At 40.1% G+C, this 17,204-nt stretch overlaps 1 protein-coding gene across 1 annotated transcript in view; it reads right to left on the reverse strand.

Annotated features, from left to right (window-relative positions):
- Nucleotides 1–17,204, reverse strand: part of CEP112 (centrosomal protein 112) — a 159,058-nt gene that overhangs the window by 92,294 nt on the left and 49,560 nt on the right. The window contains exons 18-19 of the mRNA XM_068210027.1: nucleotides 9,807–9,942; nucleotides 6,473–6,580 (exon numbers count right to left, since the gene is read on the reverse strand). Coding sequence (XP_068066128.1) covers nucleotides 6,473–6,580; nucleotides 9,807–9,942 — 244 coding nt within the window. The remainder of the gene's footprint in view (nucleotides 1–6,472; nucleotides 6,581–9,806; nucleotides 9,943–17,204) is intronic.

Here is a 17,204-nt window from a genome sequence, read left to right on the forward strand (position 1 = left end):
TTTTTCTTTAAGTTGAAACACTAAGGTCTCCCAAGATATAAGGACTGTAATGAGCCAAGGGCAAATGGGACAGTGAAAAACACATCTGTGCAGAAGCACACATTACCACACCTGGGGTAATGTACATGACTTTCTATTTCATTGCAGGCTGCAATAATTTAATTGGTATGACTGTGTTTTCTGTAATACTTACACCTTTTCACCAACCACTAATAATTCTTTTTCAACTTCAAACTAAGAATTGCAAGAAATTCTCTAAAAGAAACAAGCTGGTCTTTAGCCAAACTGCAGTTTGATTTACCCTCCCCTTAAATAATGCACCTGAATGGTCTCACTCTCACTATATAAAATTATATTCCTGATCTGTACATTTTTACTTATAAAGGCTTTTTAGAATTTTAATATTTTTAAAGTATGGGCAGCACAAACCCCACCTCAATCATTCCATCTTCCCAATCTTCTGGCATGAGTAATTTTTTTTTTTAATCATAGAACCACAGAATTGTTTGGGTTGGAAGGGACCTTTAAAGCTCTTCTGATTCCAAGCCCTTGCCACGGTCAGGGACACCTTCCACTATCCCAGCTTGCTCCAAGCCCCGTCCAACCAGGCCTTGGGCACTTCCAGGGATAAGGAGTCCACAGCCTCTCTGGGCAACCTGTACCAGGGCCTTACCACGCTTATGGTGGAGAATTTCTTCCTAATATCTAATGTAAACCTGCCTTCCTTCAGCTCAAGGTCATTCCTCCTTGTCCCATCAGTACATGCCCTTGTGAAAAATCCCTCTCCAGCCTTCTTGTAACAATATACTGGAAATGGAGTTGCACCCCATGATTAAATCCAACTTGGTGCCACGATGAATTCAGGAGGTTCCTCCCCTCCCCAGCCCACCCACACCCCCAAACCCATCACAGGCTGCAAAGAGAAATATTTCTTTCCAACTAACAGACCTTGAGCCACAGCAAATGCCTGTATGCAGCAGGCTCTGGTGCAGAATTTGCTGTATGTGGTCTTTGTTCAGGGATTCAGTTTATGCAAGGACCTTCTCTGAACACAGAGCTGCCTTCCCAGCCTGACTTGCTGTTTACCGCAGGCACCCCTTTGTGTTTCTGGAATCGCCTCCCTCTCCCTCCTCCCCTCAAAGTGGATTCTCTGACTACACAGGGAGCTCAGGCTTTTAACTGTGAATCACACACAACTCAGATGCCTGAAGGAGACTGTGCAAATACCCATCTGTCTGGTTAACAGTTCTGTAAGCAGCAATGGCACCAGGAGAAGATTTCCACTCACTCTTCACTTGGAGGTTAAATTCATCTCCTTTTCCCATTTGTGAGTTTTAGCTATAAAGTCAAAAGTTGATGTTGATTGAAGAAACTATTCCTTAGATATTCTGCACAAATGGTATTCATCTGTGTCTTAGGATGGTTCAAAGGAAACGTTTATGCATCCTAGATTAATTTTTAAAATGAAATTTATGCAGCTTGTTGCTGATGACATGAAAAATTTAGAGCTTCTACTAACATGCTCATTTGGCCTCCTTGCAAGAACAGACTGTATTTCAATTATCTTAGAGTACAGACAAAGAGGAGAGGAACAAAGCTTTTCACAAAGACTCTCTCTTCACAACTAAACAAGCATACTAAAAATGGATTGTGGATCTCTGAAAATAAACGGCTAGGTTAATGTACAGCTAAGAAATGCTTGGCACACTGGTCTGTCCGAGGAACAGCAGATTTCAAACTGGGCTTTGCAAGTGTTTCCTTCACTTGGGAGGGTAAGAGATTGGTAACAGACAAGCTAAAAAACCAGAAAATGAAGAACGAGGCCAGAAGGAAAGCTAGGATGGAAGTGCAGTGGCAGGAACTCAACAGAGCAAGGGTATGGGGACAAAGGGAGCTGGAGGTGGAGCTTGTTACCTCCATTAGAGTTCATTACTACAGAGAACCTCACTCGTTTCTTTAAAATAACCTCACTAGAAAGTTATAAAAGACAAAAAGATCTACAAATATTCTTCCTCTCCTCTCAATAACACCTTCCTCTGCTCCAGCACGCTGCTGAAACAAGAACAGTGTCCCAGAAGCACCTCAGATGTTGTCCTTGCTGCTGGCAGGTAACATTACAAACATGCTTTTTTCACTTTTAACCGGATATTTTGCACTTCTTTACCTCACTTTCTTTATTATAAAAGGTATATTTAAACTTAACCACACCTTTGTCTTGCTGCCAACTTAAAGGCATTGCCTATTGACTTGTCTTTAGCATGATTTCAAAGTGATTTCATTAAATACCCAGGAAAATATTTCTGAAGGTGTCTCTTTCTTCCCTATTTGGATACATAGGACAAGATGACAACTCTGATTTCTTCCTAACTTTTACAGAAGTCAGAACCCAACAATAAATGTCACAAGAAAGGATTTCCTGAGATTATAGGGAGATTCTTCAGCTATCATGTAACAACTTTCCACTTTCCTATGGAAGCATGAATGATTATTTTTAAAGAGAATAAACGCAGTTAAAGATGAACCAAACCAAAAGGAGTATTTATATATCTAGGCTGGCATTTAATCTCAGAGAGTATGGCCATAACTCATCAGGTAACCCCATCCTGCTATCACAACAACTCATCAACTGGTTTTTTGTGTGTTCTCTCCATGCTGGAAAATACAATTTCCTAGGCTTTGGCTCTCTTACTAATCTTGCATCTCATTTACGTCACATTCACTCAGTCACTTCAGCAACTGTTCATAGCAAAAAATGGGTGCAACAGTGATCACAGTGATTATTAATGGTTTGGGTTTTTTTTTAAAGGACAAGCTAATAATGCTATTTAAGCATTAGGATCACATTAAATTAGGTGGAAGTGTTCCATTCTCGACAATTTATGAAAATTTGCTTGAAACAAAAGTGTGCATGTACTTGAGTGTGCTGGGGAATGGCCCATCTCTGCCATGGGACCACCACTCCCCACAAGAGATGTGCTCTCAGAAAGTGCTCAACTGACAAGGATATGGGAAAAAAACCCCAGCAAATTCCTTAAGTTTTCTGTCAAATTTGACTAAAAACCATTACTGAAAAGCCTGGCCACGTGATCTTTCAAACATTTAGGCTCATAGACGATGAACTCATCAGAAACACTTCCCAGGTATTTTGAGCTAAATTGAGGACGTAATTAGAAAGTAGGGGGAAAAAAATGAAAAAAGGAAAAAAGGGAGAGGGTACAAAAAAACCAAACAACCTTTCTTCCTGTGCTGACAGTGCCATAAAGCCCAACTGCAGATACTGCAACCATTTCAAAGGCAGGAAAGGCTGAGGCCTTCTCTGTGCTGTCCACTGGCTTTGAAGTGCCGAAAGCAGCTGCTCCCAGCAGATAGGAACTCTGGTACTGCTGGAGTTATTTTTTTTCTTCAAAATATACTTTCAAATCTAACAGCTGCAAGTAGAACAAAGTTGAGCTAAAGTATATTTAAAGAAGAAGAAAAAAAAGCCACCAGTTTCTCTCTCTGAGACTGTTCTCAGTGGATACTTCAAAAGCAAGTGGCACCGAATCAGATGAAGCTGGAACCAGGAGGGACACGTGACAGCTGAAACCAAATACTGCAAGATCCAAAAGTTCCTTTTTGCTTTATGAATGGATTTGAGTGCATTTGAAAAGCTAATGAATATTAACTGCTGTGGTTTTTACCAAATTATTTTGGAAGCAAAGATGAATAAATATCAATGTATCAGGTTATTTGTTGTAATAAATATCAGATAAATATCAATATATCAGTATGTCTAATCTGCAGGCAAAGCCATCTTTCAGCCCCACAATGAAAAGTCCATGTTCACACCAATAATTGCTTTGAAATCAGTATTCAAGCAGAGTCCTGTGACAGCAGAGAAGTGAAACCACTGCTCCAAGTGCCTACATTTCCAAAATGTCTCTCAGACTGGAGAACTGGATAACACATCAGTTAATTTGGTTCTTTATTACCAATCTTATTAAAATCATGGGCAACTGAATTGTCCAGGTTGCCATCAGTGCTACCCCTGCCACTCACCATGAAAGCCAACAAAAAATAAATTTGTAGGGCAATTTCCCTTCCCTTTTCATGTTTAAATTTCATTTGACAATTAGATTCAGACACTTGAGGCAGAACATCTCGAAGCAATCACTACATTTCTCAGGTAGCTAAAATATCCAGGTTTTTGATTGGGTGTCTATTTCCAACTGGAAATCTGCTGGAGCCCTGTCAAAATGTATCCCCACTTGGAATTCACTGCTCTATTTAAACACTTTAAATCAGTCTGCTCCTTGCCAAGTAACAACCAAAGAAATATGCAGTAAAACAAGGCAAGGAAAAGTCTGCTTTAAAAATGTCTTAGAAGTTCTGAAGCATAAATAGAGAGCAGTGCAGAGAAACAGAAGTTGGAAGTACTGAAGGGAAATTTTAAGAGTGGAAGAACTGAGCTCATCCTGCTCCGTGGTGGGGCTGGAGGGGCTTTGTGCCTCCCAAAAGAACCTCATTCCCAGTGATAACCCCCTGCAATCTGCAGGAAGGGGCACGTATTCTTCATGCTCACCAACTTTCAAAGAACATTCCAGATGAAGGACAGAGAAATAAATTTTTAAGAAGGGCATAAACAGGATTCCACTGAAAATTCTTCTTAGGCTCTCATTATTTAGCTGTTTAGGGCTGAAACCCTTGGGTTCCAGTGATGTCTCATAAAGCTTAGCTGTTCTTTCTCACAGTAAAAGCAGTTATCCTAAATAAAACAAATGGGAAGCAGTAAACATCTCAGTGAAAAATACTTTCATTGATGTTTACCACAATATCAACATTGTTACAGAATAGATTCACCAAAACATTTTTAACTTGCATATTAATTTCTTGCTTTGTGGGTTTTTTTGACACAGTCTCTGGAAGGTCTGAAATAAGAAGACACATAAAACCAAACCATGACAATATGAAACATTAACATTTGCCTTTAGTGTGCAAAGTCAACTGAATATGGGCAGAAAATTTTATCTATGGCTTGGTGGATGTTACGATGAATAGTAAAAAAAAATTACCGTTTGTAGGTAGAACAGGAATGTTGTAACTCCTGATACACTGCAGGTTAGCATTTATCTCTACAGATTAAAATCTGGGATGGGAAAATGGGAACAAAATCTTTGAATAAATGCTTACTTTGGACTTTAGAGATGCACGACAAATCATGAGAATGGTAAAGAAAACATGTGAGCCAACCATATCACTACAATGATGTGAAAATATGACTAAATAAAAAATTCCTTTAAGGCAGATGTCCAACTGACCCTGACACTCCCATCGCCCTCCTTTCAGTGAGTCCCTGACACGTCAAACTTCCTCACCTTTCCTGCACAAATCCCCAGTATCTCTGACTATTTCTGAATCACTAAAGGCAGGAATCATCACAAATAACATCCCCCAGTTAAGCTGAACACCTGTGAGATGTCCCTCACCCTTCCAGAGACCAGCATATCACCTCTGTCAGGTGGCAGCACAAGTGGTGACGTTGCTTTGATCTGATCCAACAAACTCCCTTCTGTTCCAAGAGCCACACACAAAACACACCATTGTTCCTCCCCAGCACAGAGCAGGGGTCTCTCAACACCTACCAAAGTGATCCTGTTCCTTAATTCCCTGAAAAAGCCCCTTCCAGATGGAGCAGAGCAGGCCTGGCACCAAAGCCAACCGCAGTGTTTCGTCCTCTCACGGCACAGAAGATAAACAGAAATGAAACCACATTTCCCTGCTGGAAATGCAAGCCTAGATCCACACAGGAACAGTGATAAGAGAGAACTTTCGTGGATTAACCACCTCATTCCTACAAAGTACTAAAAACCCCCTTTCAATCCTTCAGCAGGTGTCACCAACAAAGGCCACTTGAGTTTCATGACCAAGCTCACACCCGTGTCTGGTGCAGCTCCTTAGCTCCCTAGTCTGTGTCATGCAGTAATTTCTCTCCTTCTGCTTTCCCCCCCTTTACATTTCGCAGCAGTACTGAACAAAACTTTCTTGTCTCCACCCAAACGTTTCCTGAGTATTTCCCAACCCTGAAATTACATTACAAAGAAGAAAATCTTGTTCAGTGGGCCAAAACAAGCATTCATACGAACACTCCCCATGTCAAAAATGATAAAAAGAATAAACCGCTGTTTCTTGACAAGAAGAGAAACAGATAATGCATTAAATAATTGAACCTGGTGATTATGAAAATAGGTGTTGCCACCTGTAAGCCTGGGAAACAATTTGAAAGAGTCGGAGGTACAAAGGATTGTGAGGAGGAAACAAAAAGTATTTTCTGTGTAGGTTCTCCCCCCTCCGTCCCCATCACAAAATTCTACATACAAAAATAAATATAATATCTATAAATGGTGCTTTTATAGGAAGGACAGCAGCACACAGTGACCTACAGCTGCAGGAAGGATATTTTCTCCCCTCCACCTGGAGGAGCAAAGCAACTGACCTGTTGTTCATATCTTTTCTTGATCTCATCCAACTGCCAGGAGAATTCTTTGGCTTGCTTTTCCCGGAGCAATTTTGATCTGCTTAGATCTGCTTCAACCTCTGCCATCTACATGGGAAAAGAAAGGGAATATTTAATTTTTTTTTTTTTAAAGGCATAGCTTGAAATGTTCTGACATTTCTACAGTTGTTTGTAAACCATCAAAGAGGAGAATATCACTTGTTGGGAATGATAACAACACCATTTGTATGTAGTGAAAATGAATATTCAGTCTCTACAGGGTTATTAGCTACTCAGGGACATAGGGATCACTGTTATGCCACTCCCTAATTACAAAAGATTGGCTCAATTTTTCATTTACCAGTGCTGAATATCCCATCAAAATTAAGTGAATATTTTCTGTAGACATATTTAAGACTCAAATATATTTCTCTTAAAAATATAGTGCCTGTGGAAATTCAAGGGAAATCATGTGTGAGTCAGAGTATAAACTACACAATTAAAGCAAGTTTACATTAAATCAGAAAATAACTTTAAATAACTTAAAAGAGAATTATTTGGCTGCAAGTGAAGTCCTCAGAAGATAGTCATCGCCTATGAATAATGAGTCCCACAGATTCCAGCACGCAGCATCAAGGAAGCAATTTCACAACTCAATTAACAAAGGCTTTTGTATCAAAAGCACAACTGTTAGCTGCACATCAGGCATGTTTCCAAGGGAATATATATAAATATATATATGTAACTCTGCTGCAGTGCACACTCATCAGTGACTTTCAGATCTAGATCCCAACATAAGCAGTGAATAAACTGTGTCCCTAAAAAGGGAAAAGAGGTGGAGGGGTTCGAAGGACCACAAGCCCATCTGCTCCACAAAAAGAAGAAACCCATGAATTTCTGAACCACAAGCCAAAATCCTGCTTGGCCTAAGGGAGTGCGCAGTGTTCAACAGATGTCTGTGCCAATTGGCCTGGACATCACTCCCCAGGCAGGAAGGAGGAGAAAAGGCAGCACTCGGAGTGGGAAAAGCATTTTATTGCAGAGTACTCCAGCAGGAAAGGAAGGGACTGGAGTAGGAGCAGTTGGCCAAATAGAAAGTGGAAAAAGAGAACAGTGAGGAAGCAGCTCCTGAACCTCACTGCTACTATCTACCATTAAGAAAAGGGACCACAATCAATGTTTTATGAATCATTTTCTTCCAGCTCCAAACTTACTCAAATTGCATGTCCATTGCCATATTTTACTCAGGTTAATAAAACCCAGAAAAATAATAGATCTTGTTACTGCACTAAAGGAGTTTTTTGGTGGTTTTTTTGAGTATGAAAATGTTCTAAAAAGTGAAATAGTAAAAACATATGCAAAGATGCTTTCAATCTACTGGCTTCTGCAGTTTATTCATTAGGTCACATTCATCTATTTCCAACAACTGCAACAAAGGTTCTTGATCATCGTTTGCCAAACCCAGGAAGCCCCAGATCTACAGTTCCATGACATAGCCTGTGTATTATTTCTCTTTTTTATTTTAGTTACTACTGGAAAAAATGTAGATCTTGCAGTTAAACACATGCCACCCACTCACCAGTGGACATCAGGTGACTCTTAACAATCACAAGCTTGACAAAATAGGAAGCAGATGGCAAAATAAATGATATTATCATAGAGCCAAGCTAAAGAATCAAATATTGATTGCAACAACTGAAAATGACCCCATCCTACTCATCTCCATAATTAACTTTATCTCAGACCAAAAATGGGTTTAAAGTCCAGTATTCCTAATGCAGATCAAAGGACAGTGTTGCTATGGCTACTGCAGTTGTTTTGTAAGTAATACCTCCCACCTCACCAAAAAACACAGAATTTTCCAGTATGTCCCAATGTACTGGGGGATTTATCTAAGAGTATGTGGATTCAGAGGAATGAGAAAGGCCAAAGCCATGAAGAGAGAGCTTCAGCAGTGTTCCTCTCATGTATTTCCTTGGACCTTGGCTCCTGAAGACTAGAACTCAACTGCACGGTATCATTTAGTATTTCTAGATTTTAGCACCCAAGCAGTAAAGAGAAAGAAGTAAAGAGAAAAGAAGGAGTCAATCTTTGGCTGATTCATGAAGTACAGCAAAACTGATTTTCAAAATTTCCCAGAATGCAGCAATATTCTGAAAGAAATTTACTGTCATTTTAAAATTATGGTTGATTATGTTTTCCAAATTCCTTTGCACATTCTTATGTATTGGATTGGTTTTATTTGCTGAAGGTTTTTTTAACTGAATGAAACTATTATTAGCCTTTCTAGAATTAGACAACATCCCTTTTAGAGCATAACTACGATATTATTTTAAGTCATCATGAAGAAATTGCAGGAGGGTCACATAGTACAGAAAATGTCAGATTAAAATTGTGGGATTTGTTGTATTGCCCTTGTGGGTATGGTCTGCTGAACACATCTTGCTTTTGTAAGTTTGTTCTTACCTTTTTTTTTTTTTTTTAATTTCCAAATTCTATTATTCGCTGTATGCATGGGTCTTAAAAATATCAGCAGTGAAGATTTTCAAAAAACTTTGAGAATATCAAAAAGGGAATTTCCTCAGTCCTCAGGCAGCACTCTCAGGCACCCATTCCAGTCCCAGCCTGCAGCACCCTCCTGTCAGCAGTGAGGTTTGGTCAAGGTAGGTGAGGTTGGAACTTGCAATCCAGAATGACAAACTGGAGTTCTGTCTGGAGATCTCAACCACAGGAGGAGTTAGGAAATATCCCTTCTCTCCCCTTCTTTTTGATCACCTTTTGCTTGTTCCCTTTCACTCCTTGGGCTGCTTTTATAAACTCCAAGGAGAACGGCTTCACTACTGTTTGCTCCATAAGAAATTTAAGCCACCAAACTCCCTGATTTTCAGGGACAGAAAAGTGGATTTTTCCATCCTCTGCACATGACTGCCAGCAGCCACCATGGCTCTGCCCCTGTTTGGGCTCAAACTGATTACAGGAGCTCATTAATGGAAGACAGAGTGGCTGGGAAAAGAGTAGGAAGAGACACATTTAAGTGGGGAATGACAAGCGTTGTTCCATAGGGTGTATAAACTAACCCTTTATACTCTCACTCCTGAAAAATCCCTAATCAGTATCATAACTGCAGATATCTTTATAACAATGACAATTCTGGCTTTGTCAGAAAGATGAAACACCTGCCACCATCCCTTTCTGACTCGCTGCAAAGACACTACATTGTGAAAGATTTTGATGTAGCACTCTCAAGCGGAGCATGTTTCTGGCATTATAAGATCAGAATCCGCTATCCCACTGCGCCAGAGTTTCAGAAAGGCTGGCATTGTGACCTCCTCACCCGCTGTTTCATTTCAGCAGAGTCTTTCTCTGAGTTCAGCTCCACCTGCCGCTTAAACTCCTCCAGGGCAGCGCCTGCCTGCTGGGCCTGCAGCCTCTGTACCTCCGTCACCCGCCTCAGCTGCTCCTCCTTCTCCCTAGAAAGTCACAGAAAATTTTCAGAGTTCAAGTATCAAATAAAAGAACAAGTGTGCTGGTGTAAAAGAGAGGCCTTTTAACCCCATCAGTTTAAAATAGTATTCAGATTTCAATTTCCTGTCCCAGCTTCTGCCCAACTTCCCTTTGCAGGGCTTTGAAGAAGGCGATGGAAGGCCCGAGTTATTTTCGCTTTCTCCGATTGAATTTCACACGCCCAAACACGGCGTCCACAGCTCACAACAAAACCTCCACCTTCAAAGTCTCTCTTCCTTTCAATGGCTCTCTACCCACTGTAGAACCCCTTTTATTATTCTCATCTAATAAATAAAATTGAATAATAGTAACAATAAATAAATACAAATTAGATTTCATTAAATTAGATTCAACACCCCACAATATTTAAACAAACTCTTTTTAGCATGATTGCCTTTCCAGATTAAAAAAAAGACAAAACAAAAAACCAAGAAAAGTATCCCAGTGCCATCTTTGCTCAGACAAGGTACAGGATTATTCCCTGCTTGTCATAAATCAAAATGCAAAGCAAGGCAATGCGTGACACGTGGTTCCTTCTTAATCTATCAGAAAGCCATAATGCTGTGATGTCTAGTCAGCCTTTACAGTAATGACAGATGTTAAATCTCTGTGCAAAGATATTTCATATCAACAGCCCCGCACTATTTGACATATTAAACCTGATACATCTGTAGAAAGCAGCCTGGGTTTCTTCAGACTGGATGGTACATCAAAAGTAATGTTTCTGTAATATTTTATGTACATTCACATATATGAAAAGATACACATGAAAAGACAGAGACATTCACTATATTGACACAACACAGACAAAAGTTCGGGTAACTTATAAATATTTCAGAAATGTTGATGTGAGTCCTCAAATATTACTAACTTTTATTAACTTGTTACTGGCTTTGTTATTAACTTTTTGTGACATGTTCCTACTCCCACAGGTCAGCAGAGCTGCCTGACTTTGTGTTCAGACACTGGAGAACACGATGGTGGCATCGAGGGACAAAGCTGGCTCCACGCATGGCTTGTAACAGAAGACACATTCAAACAGAGCTGGGGCTGACATTTTCATTTTGCAGGCAGAGGAAGTACCTCACGATAAATTTCCCATTTTGACAGAAATTATTTCCATATAAAACAAAGAATCTGACACGTAAGAGACGGAAAAGCCCAGTTAATTCATCTCGTCTGTCACCTTGCCAGCCCTGGAGGAGCTGCTGCAGCACTGAGTGAGCCTTTCAGAAAGGTCAGGAAGCTGCCAAGCCCAAAGTTACAGTACTCACATCCTCTTCTGTGGTTTGCAGACCAGACTTTGACAACAGGACAAAGAACATAATCCTACATCTTCACAAAGCGGCCGTTTGCAGTGCAGGAGAGCCGCGTAATTCCATTAGCAAAGAGATCAAAGAAATGCCACAAGCCCTGAGTCAGTACATTGCTGTTTACTTCTAGAGGTTTTTTTTCATGATGCATATTTAAAAAAAAAAAAAAAATTTGGTGCCTCAATCACAGCTGATGGAATAATTGAGAATAGGGAGACTGCTCCTCTCCTTACAGAAAAAGGAAAATACCCTTTTTCCCCAGCAGAAACTGGAGGAAAACGGAAAAAAGTCCTGAACCACAGTTTTGATGATGATTGTTTTGGGGTTTTGGTTTTGTGCCCTTAGAATACCTGTGCAAATTATCTTCAAATTTGCTAGAGAGCATCCATCACCCCTTCAGATATGCTTTATTTCCACAGCCTCATCGATTCCATTTCCCCCACTCCTTTGAGGGGGAAGCACATCTGTGTTAATCTGAGCCATCACATTCATTTATGAGACAATAAAAATTATTCAGCAAAAAACAACACTTCCAAAATCAGCATTTCTTTCCCCATCTAAACTCAAATGGCAAAATGCCATTTAGGATTTAAATTCCTCCTGCAGAGGATCCAACAGATCCAAATCCCAAGTACAAAACTTCTCCTCCACCAGTCCTCAGAATGGGCACACCAGTGACACCTCCAGAGCTCAAAGTGATAGGAACTGTCTGATGGATCAGTTATCCATCTGCTCCTGCTGTTTGGCTCAGTTTTACCCCAAAGCCCACATCCCAGGGAGCTGCTGACTATAGGTATTTTTAATTTCACAGCTGTTTGACACAGAATTACATCAAGCACATCACTTCCCTCTCTCAGCAAAAAATCTACCTCAGAAAGAAGAATATGAAAGAGCTCTGCCCACATTTGTTACCTTGGAGAGACCATGGAGAGGGGAAAATGTCCACTTTTCCCAAAGATCTGTAAATCAGCAATGGGCCCTGGATAACAAATCTCTCTCGCTGCAAAACACATCTAATAATTCCACTCCACACTGGAAGCAAAACCAAAAATCAAAGCTTATTCAAACACATCCACACTGCCAAGTGTCACAGGACACTGGGACAACAGCTTTGGTCCAGTCAGATGGAAACACAAAAAATCTAAACTTAAAAGGACAAGATGTCAGGCCTCGTGCTCATAGTGAGGCTCCAAATTTATGCATCTTCTTCCTCATGAAGATATTTTTATTTTGAAATATTATGATGTAAACTTCTTGGAATGTGGTTTTATGCACCTTCTTTTCTTTTAAGGATTTAATCCCATGAATAAATGCAACATCTCATTATAAGCAGGAAAAAAACTTCATTTTTAAGGATGTGGGAGCCAGCACACTATTTTTTGTGCAGTTCAGATTTGTACAGAAGCTTAGAAAACCTGTACAACAATGGCCCTCGGTTCACAAATATAAGAAAAGCTTCACTTTTTTTTCCCAAGACACCAAGCAATGTGCCTTGCATGAAGCACTAAAATATTCACTTTGAAGATTATTTTTTTCAGTTGGACTAGTTGTGGGGCCCAGTACAATACAATTACATCACTTAAATCCCCTAAAGCTGAGCTGGTCTGAATATAAAAACAGGGTGAATTTACTCTTTGCCCCGAATTTAAAAAGTAGCAAATTCCTTTTGTTTCAGTGTATAAAGGACATGGCAACAGAATGAGGAGTCTTACAGCACAAACCATCTCAGGGAAAGTTGGCTGTGAAGACCAGAATTTCAGTTTCAGAAATCAACACCCTGAAGTGCACTGATGAGAAATACAAATATCTTACGTGCTTCCTCTTCATGCTTAATCATAAATATTTGTCATGCTCTGTAAAATGTTTTCCAAGAGGTAACAACTAAATGCAGTGAGACTTCACAGCACTTCACTAACAAAACCCAGGGCAATTCAGGGGTTAACAGGAAAGGTTAATTAAGTTTGGGATGTTGGATGAATCAACACCTTCCTGGAGGGCTCCCACCATGCCCTGAACAACAGCACGGGCTCACCAACAGCACAGGGAGCAGGAGATGCACCTGGCTGGGTCTCAGCCTCGTCAACAAATTAAAACCCTTCAGACATGAAGTGCCAGCACACACTGAGACACTCACCCCCAAGGCTGCACAGGGACAGAGTTTCACACCCCAGCAGTACACCCACAACCAAGCTCCCTGTGTGTTGTTTAGAGAGATTTTCAGTGGAAAATGGTAGTAGGTTGTGAAACTCTTCATGATTTCTTATAAACTTATACCAGGCTTTAATTCACAAACAGGCAATTTCTCCCCCAGGTTTTCAAAACCTGCTGGCAGCAAAGCCCACTGAATCCCAGCTGTACTGGAGAACAGAAGCAGAGCAAGGAATATATTTTGCCACTGAATAAACTTCTGAAATTTAAATTCTGATGGACTCCACAGGAGGGAGAGGGTCCATCCCTTGTCTCTCCCAGGTTGTTATGACTCAGGGTTTCTGCCTGGAGATAAACAGGAATCCCAGAATATCTCCAGCTGGAAGGGACCCACACTGAGTCCAACTCCCTGCTTCCCACAGGGCTACCTAAAACAAAATCAAATGACTGAGAGAAGGCTGAGGTATGGGAAAAGCAGAGTCATGGCTGAGCCTGCAGCCCCACTGCTGCTGCTGAGATCTGCTGGGAAAGGCCAGGCTGCCCTGCCATTCCCACATTACACATTCTCTAATCCTATGTACTCAGATTTGATGTACTCACACAAGTCTTTGCCCATTCCTCCCTCTCTTTCCTAAATATTGCTGCTTCTGAGGGAAAATTGCTTTGCTCCCCACCAAACTGCAAACTATTCACTTGCTGGAAGGCAGCTGAAGAAGGATACTGTTGGTTCTACACAGCTTTCCTTTTTATTTAATGTCAAAAAATTGACTCTCACTAATACATGCTGAAAAAAAATCAGTTATCATCATTCATATAAATAACTGAGATTCAAAAAACCCTAAAAAACCCCTGTATAAACACATTTCCAAAGGAGAGCACAATTTCTTATATAATACACAGCAAACTGTGTAGCTGAAAACACAACCTGCATCAAAACATACCCAAATTTCCCATGCAAACCAAAATTCAGGAATTTCACCTTAGCATCTTCAGTGTGTACAGATATGAGGACCCATCCGGCGTACAGACACATACATTTGATTTTACATAGGGGAATTTAAGCAGACCCATGATCCTGCTCCTGTCCCCAGAGAGTTCCTCACATGGAGATGCTGTGGTACAGCCAGGACTCCACCAAATCGCAGCAGTTTAATTAGTTAATTAAATTTATAGCCAAATGCAAGACCCATGCTACCACTTTTTAGTACCACAACCAGTAAAAACCCCTCCCTGCCACAGCCCCTCTGACCTAACTTCTAGCATGCAGCTATTCCACTACATAAATAATGTATTCAGGCCTAAAATACCATGTAGCTGTAAAAGAAGGGGTTAATGGGTGCATTGTTACAGAAAAATGCTTCAGTAGTAATGCCAAATCTGTGATATACACAAAAATCCATTTTGTTTTTTCTGCTCTGTTTTTTAACACACAGTGATAGCTCAGCTTTGGGCCTAACTCCATCCCAGCTGTGGCTGGAGCATCCCTGGGCACAGGCTGGGATTCCCACAAACATCGAGGAACAACCAGGGCTCTCCTACCATGCCAGCCCCAAACATATGGAAGATGTGCAGAACACTTCTTCTTTTTGGTGTGGAGAGGAAGAGAGACACTGTGAAGTCATTCAAGCGGAATGATAACTAAACCAAAGCCAGATCAAAGGAGTGAAGAAGAAAGACTGAAATGTGAAGCTGAAATATTTATTGCCTTCAAAACATCATCCCTATCCTGTCCCTGGGCACTTTAATATTTGGGAGTTTTTAGAAAGCATTCTAACTTGTTTCATCACTTCAAAGAAATAAAGCCAAAAATATAAAGGCAAGAAATAAATATAAAGTGTTCCCCTGTTTTACGAATAAGATGAGTTTGTCTTTGTGAGAAAAAGCACAAATCCACTTATAAATTGTTTACAGTTTGCATAATTTGAGATGTTTAACATCAAAAAGCTGGTCTGCATTCCTTCAAGTAAGCTCCAACAATGGAAGATATTTACAATTATTGTTTTAAACTATATACTTATGCTTTAAATAAATAATGAGAAAACATTAACAAACTAAATCACTCCTTAAAGCCATTAATGAATTCAGAGGAAATAATACTCCATGTGTGCAGTATCACACTGAAATAAGAATAATGTATTACATTCAAAATGAATGGCTCACAAATTAGGCAGACATTGGTTAAACACACTAATAATTATTATAACTATTTCTCATTACAATAATGACAGGGCATTGTTGTGCTAGGTGCTGTGCAAACAGAATAAAAGAGCAACTGCCAAATGATGAATGTGATGTGGGTTAAAAGGTTGGGCAAGTGCTGTAAATGTGGCTGGAAAGGAAAACGTGGTAATTTTGCTCCAGATTGCAGAAACTGTCTCCAAGATTTAGATCCACCACATATAGGAGAGAGCACAGGGGCTCAGTTATCAAGGGAGGAGGATTAGAACAGAGATTAAACAATCACGGCTTTCCCATGCTGAGACCGCGGCTAAACCTCAGCGAGGACAACACGGAGGGGAGAATTAGAGAGACAGGTGTAGATAATGGCTTAGAAAAGGGGAGACAAGTCTGTAATTAAAAGGTGGCCCTGAAAGCCAGCACAGACAGCAAAGAGATTCATGAGGTACCCAAAGAAGAGGAGCAGGGAAGGCAAAGATGGAGATCAGAGAACGGCGCTGTGGCACTGAGAGCTGGGGGTTGATAAAATAAACCATCCAAGGACAAACTATGTGAGAAATCACCAGGCACGGGACAGAGCCAGGCAAGGAGAATCACTTAACACTAACAAAGCACAGCCCAGGCTGTGTGAAGAGCGACAGAGCCAACAGTGGTTGGCAAACCAAAGATGCTGAGGATGAACTGCCAGGATTAAGACTGTTAAGGAGGTACAAGGGCTCAGAATTCATCCTGTCATTCTACTGTCTTAAGGTAATTAATTTTATGCTTAAAATAATTGGTTAGTTCAGGATTCAGAGTAATAAAAATCATATTGTAGTAGATAATAAAGATATTTAATTCTGGGGAACCTTGAGTGTCTACTTGGCTCATTGATTTCTTCTTTCCAAGAGGACATGGATTGTCACAATTTTCCTTAAAAGTACTGTTTGAATTATCAGATTCAACTCCTTCATGAAGGCTGGTTGTATTGTTGCTGAAGCTGAAGGAAAGTTCTACAAAGCACATAAAAAGTAAAAGCAAAATTAAGATTATCAAATGCAATTGAAGTACAGAGATCACAATCATTGAGCAACAACAAGGAACAGAGTTTTTCCTTGTACTGTTTTGTAGATGGTTTCTAAGTGACTCAAAGGAGGTGACTGCCTGAAACATTTCATGCTTTTTAACAATCAGTAATTGAATTCAATCATCTGTACAACTTTCTTTAGCCAACTGAAAGCTTTTCTCATTTCATCAATGTTTTGGGCATTGTATAACCTTGAAATGAGAAAAGAAATAAGAAATCTGAAACATTCGCTGATGTGAGAGGGAAGCCTTTGGAGTAACAAGGACACAATTCTGCCATTAGTGTTGTTTATTTGTATTTTCATTTAGTCAATATGATTGTGATAGTCCTTAACTACATGAATTATTAGAATAGCAATTTACAGCAATTAATGAAGTGCTACAGCATGACACAGCAACGCTCTTTACCTCACAAGGCAATACTTTTAATTTCATAAGCTGTGTGCCATATCAAACCAGTTTCACAGTTGTTATCACTAAAAAGATGTCATGTGATATCTCTATAAGCATCTTGAGGGATGTAA

This window comes from Anomalospiza imberbis, chromosome 19 (assembly GCF_031753505.1).
Source record: "Anomalospiza imberbis isolate Cuckoo-Finch-1a 21T00152 chromosome 19, ASM3175350v1, whole genome shotgun sequence".
NCBI classification, from domain to species: Eukaryota; Metazoa; Chordata; class Aves; order Passeriformes; family Viduidae; genus Anomalospiza; species Anomalospiza imberbis.